The following is a 12,156-nucleotide window of genomic DNA, read 5'->3' as shown; positions in this document are numbered from 1 at the left end:
AATTTTAGGTCAAACTTTGACAAGCAATTGTTCTTTGTCTAGTTGAGCTATAAAATTAATTATTTTTGAGTAATTTAGAGCTTTCTTTTAGCTTTCCAACCATATATAATATGTAGGTGTAATATTCTACACTTTTGTCTAAAAATTTGTTTCAACTAAGGCCATGTTTAGAAAAATTAGATCTGCGGGACACAAAAAATTTCACAACTCATCTTTGATTTCAAAGATCTGCAGAGGAAAAAATGTTCAGACAGTGAAACTTTCCATATTTATCAGAAAATACCTGAGAAATCCAATGGTGCTACTCTCTGAAATTAATTCTTTCATTAAAGTTATTATTTTTTACTTTTCATACTTTGGCAAGCATTTTCAGCCTGAAAATGAGGACTAGAATTATAGAGAGTGATACCACTGAAAAATTTGACCCTTTTTTAGCCTAAAACAGTTATTTATATGCCATGGGGAATTTTTCCTCCACAGCGGCTTTCATTACAAAGATAGGTAGGTTCAGCAATTTTAGCTTCCGCTTTACAGTGTAGCTGGAACCTCGATATTCCAGGATTAGAAAAAGCTATACCTGTTATCTTTTTTCTTTAAAGAATCAACAAGCCATCAACATCGATAAATTACACACATTTAGAAGAAGAGAAACTTTTAAAATTATCTGCCATTATGACTTTCTTGAAGCCGTTTCGAAATGAACCAATCGGGTTATGAATCGGAATTCCTATGGGAGTTCTTTTCCGAAATTTGTAAAATAGCTAAGTCGGCAAAAAAAATTTTCCCGGGGGTTTGAGGAAAAACAGAACTGCTGTCATTTGTTTTTTATTCAACCAGATATTTAAATTTGGGCTCAAAAACTTATTTAAATAAATAAGTTAATAATATTCAATATAAATACTATTTGTATCTATCAGAAAATAAACAGTGCATCACAAACAGCGATATTTCGATCGCACGGAAGCGCTTCAAAACACCAGCTTTTTTGGAGTTTTGTCTCGTTTACCCAAACGCTTCAATCTCGCGTAGGCTTATGGGTCAAGACTAGAACCCCCAATACGAGGCATTTGCCTGATCGAAAAAAAATCATCATCATCAATTTTGTTAATTGTCAGAATCGTTTACTCGCTGAAAATACGCAACTTTCTGAAGTTTCGTTTTTTTTCGGTTGTGCTTCATTTTAAAAATAACGAAGATGAAAAGTTACCATCAATCCCACGAGTAAAAAAAAGTATTCCGACTAGTCTACGAAAAGTGCGCTCGCACAGAACGACAATTTGGAATACCCCGTATTTGGACCATTCTATCGTGGGCGCAAAATAGAGCGGAAACTAAGTAGCACCCTCAGTGCAAGATTGCTGCCTCATCTTTAATCGCCCGCGCGAGAATGCGAGCTGATTATTTTTTTCTCGCGCGCTCAAGGGGAAAAGGAAAGTGATCGATATTCTTTGAAGGAAAAACGTCAGAAACAAACCCAAAGACCAAAAGATGTATTTTGTTGTTGACAATTGATCCTGTGAAGATGAAAAAATTTCTGCTTTGCTTTTTTTTCGGAACGCTGAAAAACTCTAATTTCGATCATCCTTGAAGGTAAAGAGGTTGCGAGATTTGGGTTAGCGAGGCAAAAATCGCTAAAAAGCTGGTAAAATCGTAATCCTCAAAATCGAAGTTCCAGCCTCACTGCTTTATAACGTTTTTATTGTTTTTTTGCAATGCAATGTCTTCTTTTCAAAAAGATGTCTTTTCATTTCTTCCTTGATTGACAGTCAGGAGTTCTATCCTAATTAAGCATATTTTTTTCGATCGCACAGACTTTCTTAATTAGGATTATCCCTTTGTTTTTCAATCCTAATTAAGAATATGATTTTTAAAATTCAGATTCTTCACCAACAAACAAAATCCGCAAATTCTAACTATGAGCAATAGATAGAGCAGGTCAAAGATGATATATTGAGCCAAAAATCAAAACAAAATTTGGGCGGAGGGCTTCAAAATGACGCCATAAGTAAAAATCTGCCTAATTAGGCACATTAGTTCTAATTAGGAATTTTAAAGCCCGTGCTACATTATAAATGTTTATCTGCTACGGTGTAGACAGGGGGGTCAAGCAGTTAGTACAAGACATCATGCCGGTTAGTACCGTGGTGGTATACCTACAAAATTTTCAAAAATCAGTTAGTACTTGATGGTACTAAGTGACTGCTAGGGTGGTGTCAAGTAAAAAATCTAGGAAAACAGTTAGTAATAGTACAAATGAATACTAAGTGCTACTTTTTTACCTTTTCTAGAAAAATATTAAAAATAAATACTAAAAGCAATCAGGGAAATCCCCCTCCATAAGAGAAATCAAAGAACCTAAGACATTTAAGTCTTCCCCTTTGGAGTTTGTTTGGTATTACCCTTTAGTTAAACACTATATCAGGGGAATTCCCTAACTATTTTAAAATCCAAGACACAATTATTTTGGTTTTACTTTTTTCTTTTAGTTTTACGGCGTGTATGGGAGTTCATATATTTTGAAATCGTATAATGTAGTTTATAAAACAATTTATATGAAACTTACAAAAAGTAATGATGCTGAAATTGTCCTTTTTATCTGTTTAGATTTGATAAGCTAAGTTAAATCTGTAGAACATTGAAGCTACTATTTTCTTGACTTAGATCGATTTTGAAATTGTAAAAGTTTGTAATCTTGTTCTTTATAAATCATGAAAAAGTATTTTTTTCTGCCTTGATTGAACGCTACATATTATGTTTATGTTTTTGGTTTACGGTGTTTCATTATTGTATCAATTGAGAAGTACTTTGTTATTTGAAACTCTTGTACATATATCGCTGTACAGCGTATATCGCTGTACAGCGTTGTGTTAAAATAAAATTTTTGATTCATTTTAATTCATCATACCAAATCAATAACTGTTTCAAAACAATTTTGGGAACATGGTTTGACAAAAAGTAAATATCACACTCTCGTTTGATAGGTTTTAAGGGGTGGTCCTTAGTGAATTTCCTTTGAAATCACTTAGTATATTTCATACTAACTGTCAAAGGGTGGTGGTGTGGCCTCTTTCCTCCAAAGAATCACTTAGTAGGCATGATGTCTTGTACTAACTGCTTGACCCCCCCCTGGTGTAGATGGGGCAATACACCCGCGTTTTATACGCGTTTTTGTTGCGGGTAATAGAACAGCCTAGACTAATGTTAAATTTCGTTTCCGCGCAAATTCGTCACATTTTGTCTCGATAACCTCATAACTACGGAACTTATCGTTAGAGGCAATCGAGCAAGAACAATAGAAAAAATCTTTATTTGGCTCTGTAGAAAAATTGCAAAATAGATACTCGCTTAAATTCACAATACTGATTCTTTACCCCAAAAGAACTTTCTATTTGCAAATCTTTCTTACACTTCCCCACGTACAAAATATAGAGTACTTTCGTTTTCCCCCAAACTGAGAGGGAAAAAGTTAGACCGCATGTTGTGTCGCGGATTTCCCAGCGTATTTATTTGTGTGTGTCATAATGTTATTGTTCTNGATTTTATTAAAAGTCAGAAAGTTTCAAGTCATTTCAAAATTTTTCTCTGAGATGTACACAAAAGAACTCCAGTATGGTAGATTCTAAGGCCCCTGGGGCTAATAGGGCTAAAAGATATCAAAATTTGGGCAGCACATATCAATCAGCTCATTACCCCCTAAAAAAAGTAACACTCAATCAAATAAAGGTTAAGCACTTTCATCCAATCAGAACAGATTTGCTGACAATGTAACTCTCACATCAAATTCCTACTTTTGTTTGAAAACTTTTTAAGATACAAAAAAATTCAACCCTTAGAATCACCGATTGAAACAAATAAAGATGACGCTTAAAAAATAGGGTGACAGTTAAAAGATCACCTGTCATCCAAAACAGGACTCTGTCATCTAAGGCTCAGCCCACCACCCAAGGCTCAGAAAAGCCATTAGCACCAAAAAGTTGGACCAGGTGGCCCCCTTCATCATTAAAACAGCAATCAAATTGGTTGAAATTAAAAAAAACTTCTACAGAAGTACTGAGTAGAAAAGACCACTTTCATTGTATTGCAGATTTTGATATAGACATTACATGGGGAATATTTTTGAATAACATGTTTTATTTATGTGTCAACTAATTTAAGCATTGTATTGTTGAATTTAGAAGGAGCAAAGAGCTAAGTCTAGCCTAGCTTAACTGTCAACGCTTTAGGGTGTATTAACAACATATAAGAGCTTATTTTCATCAATGAAAACACAAAATTTAATGCTAGACTGTTTGTAGAATGCAACATTTTGAGTCAAAGAAAAAGCAGCAAAATTTTATGCAATGGCTCCAAAAACATATGAAGAAGTGGGCTTGCAAGTTCCTTATCTGACGATCCATGTAGAAATTTTCTTCCAACACACCAAAGCTTTCAAGATCAGGCAAATTGTCAACATCGTTTAGGTTAATAATTCTGCCTTGTGTTGTCACACAGTTTACAGTTGAATTCTGTAGTTGATCCTGACAGTTCATCAAAGGGCGTCAAACATTCTTCTATCTTGATACAATAGAAAATTGAATGGCCTCCAGGTTGATAAATTGTTGTGTTAAATTGACCCGCAATCCATATCCCGTAATCTTGAAATAGGAGTTTAAGCATAGACTGTTTAAAGAGAATGATGTAGATATTTGAACATGATAATATCAGCTATAATTCTATGGATCTCTCCTGAAAATTTCACAGAAATTCATCTAGAGGAAAAGAAGTTATGATATGATTTTTAAAAAAGGAGTTCTTTAACTACCGTTTTTCTGTTGGGTTTCCTTATAAGAAACAAATTTTTACCTACCGTTTTTTTTACTCTCTCTCTCCTGCTAAAATCAAAACATTGTGTGCATTCGACTCGACACAGGACCCTCCTGGCACTCTCCGAAGCTTGATTTTTGGCGATTGGGCTGCACCGGAACTCCCGAACTGTGTTAAGAATCACTTGCTCCTCCGGAAGGACCCGAAGAGCTCCGGAACTTTCCGGAGCGCCGGGCGGGAGCATGGCATGGCTGCCCCCAAGGAAAAATTATACCATTGAAATCCTGCCCTTAAACTTATGTGTACCCACCCAGAAAGGCTGCCCCTGAGACCAGAAAATTATCAAAAATTTGCCCCTGTCCTTGAAACTGATACACACTCTGCCCCTGAGATCTCGATGATTTCTGCCATCATACTCCTGCAAACTGGGGCGGGAGGGTCTTTTGTCCACAATACTAAACGTTGCATTTTCTCTGCACTGTAAGGGTCTGATTTTAAAGGCCTAATTTTGGGCCGCACATAATTATGGTTGTTTTTGAATCAAGTGTCTTCCCCCGCATTAGATTGTCTGGGGATGACATATTTCGAAGCTGATTACACAAGGACCCTGCCGAAGCACCGGACTGTCCGGTGTATTTGTCCGGTGGCAAAATGTATCCTTTCGCTACACCGGACGCAATAACTCCGGTGTCAGTCCCATGTTGCATACAGGTAATTTTGGACACAGGACATTTATGAAACAAAAAATTAAGAAACACCGGACGCACAGGACTGGTCATGTCCAGTGTTTTGATTGTCCGGTGGAAAAAAGATCCTTCTCCGACACCGGACATCCGACTTCCTTAAGTCCGGTGTAGAGATTCTCATTTTACACCGGACTTTCGCGTGTCCGGTGTTCGTTAAGTCCGGTGCGTCGGCAGGGTCCTGGTGTATGACCCCTCATTTTTTTTCTTTTTTGAAGCTCTACAAGATGAACTAGGATTGACTGCCATCAGAATAGTTTCAATTTGACCCTGGAATGGCTACCTGGAGCCTGACCTGTGTAAATTTTTTCAAGTATTAGCCCAAAATGATAATGATCTGATAGTAATTTTAAAAATATAATTTCAAAGCAAAATGTATACCTTTCTGTTATTTTTAATGAGCCAAGTTCTGACATTTTCAAGTTGGTCAATGGTATCTTGTGAGTCCCAGTATTTTGAATTAGCGCCACCGTCTTTCTTTGTGGCCGCCATCTTGATCAATCAATTGAGCCGCAAGGATATTTTGCTGACATTGCATGTATCAGTGAATTTGAAAAATCGTAATGTTTTAGAGCTGGTCACACTGCCTTTGATAAAATCAAAAATGTCTGCAATTTTTTGTGATTTTTGATTCTTTGCGATCGAAATCTTCGAAAGCAGCCGGCGAGGCGACCATTTTTTCCGATGTGTTCTGAGAATGTTTCAGCTAGAAATTCTGATCTGTTCTGATAAGAACAGGCAGAAATGATGATGTCTTCTGACGAGACAAGGGGTATAATCAAGGTCATCAAACGTGTTCTTGTTGTCTTACAGAAGCAGCCGGCGGAGAGATTTTTTAGAAATATGTGTTCTTATCTTCTAGGAGACCAAATGTTATAAGCTTTCAATTTTTGATACGAATGATGTGTTCTGATTTCTAGGAAACCTTTATCACACTATTTAGTCTCCCTAAACTTATCACTACTTTATAATTTGACGAGTTCTAAAATCTAGGAAAACATCTTGGCAAGATAAACTTGTATTACATTTGTTTTTCTCCACGAAAGATGTGCATGTGGTCTGAAAATTTCTAGGGTTACTTAGGCAACAAGATTACATCAATTTTCTCTTTATTATACCCCTGTCTCCTTAAAAGATGTGTTCTGAAGTTTTCTAGGGTTACCTAGACAACAAGAACACGTTAGATGACCTTAATTATACCCCTGTCTCGTCAGAACACATCATTATTTCTAGCTGATTAATTTTCGGAGATCTGATCAGAACAGATCAAAATTTCTAGTTGAAATATGCTCTCAGAACACATCGGAAAAAAAGGTCGCCTCGCCGGCTGCTTTCGGTCTTAGCTCTAGAAAATATTCTTACAAGTATATCTTAGAACACATATCAACCATATAGTAGTAATAAGCTTACAGCCTTTATAGGGAGACAAATAGAGCGATAAAGTTTTCCCAGAATATCAGAACACATCATTTGTATAAAAAAATGAAGGTCATAACTCATAACTCCTAGAAGATAAGAACACATATTTCTAAAAAATCTCTCCACCGGCTGCTTTCTGAATCTTGACCGGGGCAGGTGGTGGTGCTGAAGGGTGTGAAGGAGAACGTTGGCTATGTGAGCTGCTGGACAGGGGACCTCCAAATTATTTTCCCTTTGAATGACTAAATTTATTTGGCGAAAAAAAGACCCTTTAAATAGATAAGCTTAACTTTCTTAAAGACGACATCGGGGTTTTCGTAGCGTCGTTTGTAAAACACGGAACCCACCGGAACAACCCGGCACAAGCTGCGTTCTTGACGCTCTCTACTTCTTTGAAATGTTTTCAAATGTATTTAACCATCGTATTTATTAATAATATTCGAATTCTTTTTAAAACAAAACAAGTTTCATTTATAGAAAAGAACATTTCAAATGTAAATCAAAACATAAATATTAAAAATTTTTTCGAACAATAACAGCCTTTAAAGGGACATTAAAGTAGTAAAATAAAATGTAAACATTGCGCGAACCACGTGTCATTAAAGAGAGCAATTAAAATCACGTGTCCAAAACAAACCTGTAAAACAATTGAACAATCAAAATTAGCCATATTTGGTTTGATTTTTTATTTTGACATGTGACATTTGTTTTGATTTTTTATCTGCTGCGTACAGTTTGTTTACAAATTTTGCAAGTACTGTTATGTCCCTTTAAAGGGCGATAAAAAGCAAGAGAATAAATTAGTCCACCTCTTTCTTCATAAAAACATTCAATTGGTTGATACTGTTAAAGCCTGTGTACGTCATTTTACATGTTTAAATTCGAAAAGTTATTTAAAAAAAAAAAAATTAGAATTGACTTATTCATCTTTTTAAATCTAATAAAATCAAAGTTGCACTATTCTTTGTGACTTTTCCCGCTTTTTCCTGAAGTTGAAGATAAGAATTGTCATTTCTACATTTCACTAACAAAAATTTCGCGTCGATCGAGGAGAGAGCCAGCAGAGGGGAACGGGGGCGGCGATGTTTTCGATGTTTTATATAGTCTGAATCGAAGACCTCATAGATACACTTCCTCTATATAAGAAACTTTTTTCTCTAGTGTAGAGAGGATGATGATGATGAGAGCTGAAGCCTATGTTTTATTATATTATACGCGTTTCAATTCTTTAAGGGCAGAAAAGTAAGTGAGGTCACGGACCTATTGTCCGAGTTTAGCAAGGAGACAGTGCGCGCATGCGTTTATAAGTTGTCTTGCATACCCACTTTGCCTGAACGTGACCGAGCTACTACTCTACAGGCAAAATGCTTCGACAGGCGCTTCGTCGAGTTTCCAGAGATGCAAGAAAATCATCCCTTCTGAGGCAATCTGTCGAGAAAACTCAACAAAGACTTTTACCAGCATGTATTGCTAACGTAAGCGTGAAGAATTTTTTTGATACTTTGAAAAACTTAAACTGCCTCAATTGAAGATACTACTTGGAATTGACCAGTGTCCAACGGGCAATTAATCAGTACTTTAGCCCATGATCTTCGAATCTATCCTTGTTAGAGCTGATGGTGCACTTAATGTCAATCGTATATAGCAAATGCCAGTAATTGTAGCCAACAATTCCTTGCAAGCGAGTTTGAGGTGCATTTGTACGATAATCTGATAGTCACGCCATCAGTTTGGTTTAGAAATGTGAGCTACCGATGTCTAAACTTTTTAATATACCTCTAGAGCTAACAGACTTTTTGAAATTCTGTAGAAAGTTTAAAACTCCTAAATAGTTTTACTATGTATAAGAAATAATAACCATTAGTGAAATCTGGTGAAATAATCGTTCATTTATTTAAGATGGAAGACAAAAGTTTGTGAAAACGAACGTTGAGCACAAAAAATGCTTTTTTTAACACTTTCCAACTAAATATAAATAACTTCTATAGTCTCTTCTTCCCCGAAGATTGAAGAAGCTTTTAATAGACCTGTTTTTGCGCTGCCATCTTGCTTTGGAATGAGAATTATTTTCAGTTCCAAAATTATCTTGAAAAATGACCCTATGAGATTTGACTGCATCTGTTTATTCCCTGAAGCAATTACATTGAAATAAAAAATATATTTGTCAACACAGGTCAGGTTCTATATACAAAACTTCAAAAAAAAATTTGTGCCTTTGAAAAAAAGTTTGTGCCTTTTGAAAAAAAAGTTTGTGCCTTTTGAAAAGAAAGTTTGTGCCTTTTGATAAGGTTCGTGCCTTTTGAAAATAGTTCATACTTTTTGAAAATAGTTAATGTTAATGACAAACAAAATAACCAGCTAACCAGCAGCAATTTTTTGTGGGGGCGCCGAAAAGGAAGAGATGCAAAAAGGCTCTTCACAAAACACTGATTTCAGCACCCCTTTCCCCTTTTTACCTCACAAACAGCAGTTTTTAGCCGTATAAAATGGAGATATGTCCAAAAAATGAAAATTGCCAATTTTACTATTTTGCCTCCCCGCAGTGTTTGCCAAGCCACCACCCGACTGGTTGGCAAAAAAAAATTTTGTGGCTGGCCGGCAGAGTGTTTTTTTGTCATCTGATGGAAAATGCGATAGAAAATATTTCTCAGGCAGGGAGGCATCAAGCAGTTGGTAACAGACATCATGATGATTAACTGCAAAATTGAAAATTTGAGAGCACACCCACCACCCCTTATCAGGGGGTGTAAGGGGTTTGCAATTTCTAAAATACTGAATGATTTTGTCCGAAATTCTGTAAATAATACTTTCAATTCCGATACCGATTTTTGGACCTACCCCGGTGGGGTGGAGGTCCTAAATTAACCTGTGTTTGTCCGTCCGTCCGTCTGCTACCAACTTTTCTCGAGATTGAATCATAGGAATCTTTTGATTTTTGGTACAAAGGTGCAAAATGGTGGTGGTCAAAATGTGACGGAGCCTGATTTTCGAAGAAAAACATTTTTGGGCAAATTTGGGCAAAAAATTTGGCTGAAATTTTGACCAGGTGACCCCTTTTATGAGAAAATAAGATCCTGAAAATTTCAGCTTCATATCTTATCTAGTTTTGGAGATATGGCCTTGGGAAATTTCAGCTTTCGGAAAAAAATGTTAAGTTTTTTCAAGTCTCTTGCAGACCACCAAAGTGAACCGAAAAAACTGAAAATGGGCAACTGAAAATATTTCAAATAATTTTTGGGACCCCTAGCAAAGCGTCTCAAAAACTGCGAAAAAAAATTTGGTGGGGTCTTTTGGCCAGATTTTCTGGAGATTGGTGAGGCTTTGAACCTTGAATTCAATTTGAATCTAGAAAACAAATGGTTCTTATGATAGAAAACCAAAATCAAGACTTTAGAGGCCATTTTGAGTTTCAAAATGGTAGCTAAAGTTGCCACAGCACCGAAATATTCGAAAAATGTTAAATATTTGAAGGACCGTAACTATTTGTTGCAACAACAGATTTCTTTGAAATTTTCTGGAACGTTTCCTCACCTTTATGTACTTTCATCATGTGAAATATCTCAGTAGGGAAGTGAATATCCTTTGCTCAGTTGTCAAAAGAAAATTGCTTTAAAAATCCCAAGGTGTTACCACAGAAACTGAAAATCAGTTTTTGAAAGGCTCTATTAAGTGAATGGGAAAACAAGTTTTCTTAACTTATGATGAGAGATATAGTCCTAATTATAAAATAGTAACAATATAAATTAAAACATTGCTAAAAATTTAGAAATACCTTCAATGGAATATTTTCTAGCCATTCTATTTTGAATGACAAATTTGAAGCTTGTGGGCAGATAAAATGTATTTTTTAATAAATTCACTTAAGGTATCTTATCTAATGAAATATAAACAAAATTCATAACTGTCACAAATATAGATTCAGAATTCTTTGCTCTTTAGAAGAAATGAAAAAGTAATATAATTGAAAATTTGTCTTGATTTTTGACCAAAACTGAAAATTAATTTTTGCCTGCTAGAATGTTGAATAAATCTGAATATTTTAAAAAATCTTAGCAAAATAAATCTTTATCTTGTTAAATGTCAATGTATAGCAATGTGCCCTCCCGGCTATTACCATAATGGCTTTATGGCAACTCCTGAACTTGGGCACAGGATGTACAGTTTAATGTAAATTTTGAAGCAATTTTTTTAATGAAATTTAACAGTAACTTTGAAATAGCATAACTTAAAAAGTACTCATTTCCCAATTATATTTCACACGAAGAAAGTACATAATGTCAGGCTGCATCGTTTGAGGCGTGTGATAGCACGCGCACACCTCCACACACACCTAAAATCTTTGAGGAGAGTGATTAATCACACACCATAACTTTGGATTTTACTACTTAAAGTTATGCTTGGCACTCCTTATCACACGCCTAAAGTACTTTTTAGGAGTGCGATTGACCACAGGCCTGGAATTTTCAAATGTGAGGATACTTTTCAGAAAATTTCAAAGAAATCTGTTGTTGCAACAAATAGTTACGGCCCTTCAAATACTTTATAATTTTTCGGATATTTCATTCTGGTGGCAACTTTAGCTACCACTTTGAAACTTAAAATGGCCTCTAAAAGTCTTGATTTTGGTTTTCTATCATAAGAACCATTTGTTTTCTAGATTCAAATTGAATTCAAGGTTCAAAGCCTCACCAATCTCCAGAAAATCTGGCCAAAAGACCCCACCAAATTTTTTTTTGCAGTTTTTGAGATGCTTTGCTGGGGGTCCCAAAAATTATTTGAAATATTTTCAGATGCCCATTTTCAGTTTTTTCTGTTCACTTTGGTGGTTTGTAATAGACCTGAAAAAACCAGAAGTCCCCAACTCAAAAAAAAAGTTATAATAAGGGATGAAAGTTGGCTTTGAACAAACCTAGAAATTTTTCTGAAAGCTGAAATTTCCCAAGGCCATATTTCTAAAACTAGATAAGATATGAAGCCGAGATTTTCAGGATCTTATTTTCTCATAAAAGACCTCGCCTGGTCAAAATTTCAGCCAAATCTGAGAGAGGTATCACACTTCCCTTATTCTGAGGATTTAAAAAAAAATGGCTCTTAATGAGCAATACATCAATGTTCTTAGTCAAATTACTCAAATTTTATTATGAGATAGAAGTTTTTTTGCTCATGAGGGTTTACTTTTAAAGAATATTAG

General features: G+C 35.5%; 1 protein-coding gene across 1 annotated transcript in view; it reads right to left on the bottom strand.

Moving 5' to 3' along the window:
- The window catches only part of LOC136812301 (SWI/SNF complex subunit SMARCC1-like), a 30,682-nt gene extending 24,616 nt beyond the window's left edge, over positions 1-6,066 (bottom strand). Inside the window, exon 1 of the mRNA XM_067068798.1 lies at positions 5,928-6,066. Coding sequence (XP_066924899.1) covers positions 5,928-6,038 — 111 coding nt within the window. The 5' untranslated portion in view covers positions 6,039-6,066. The remainder of the gene's footprint in view (positions 1-5,927) is intronic.
- Between the last annotated feature and the right edge of the window lie 6,090 nt (positions 6,067-12,156).

The sequence above is a fragment of the Clytia hemisphaerica genome, unplaced genomic scaffold (genome assembly GCF_902728285.1).
Source record: "Clytia hemisphaerica strain Z4C2 unplaced genomic scaffold, Clytia hemisphaerica genome assembly, whole genome shotgun sequence".
Lineage (NCBI taxonomy): Eukaryota > Metazoa > Cnidaria > Hydrozoa > Leptothecata > Clytiidae > Clytia > Clytia hemisphaerica.
The sequence above is the reverse complement of the archived record's forward strand: the minus strand, read 5'-3'. Positions and strand labels throughout refer to the sequence as shown.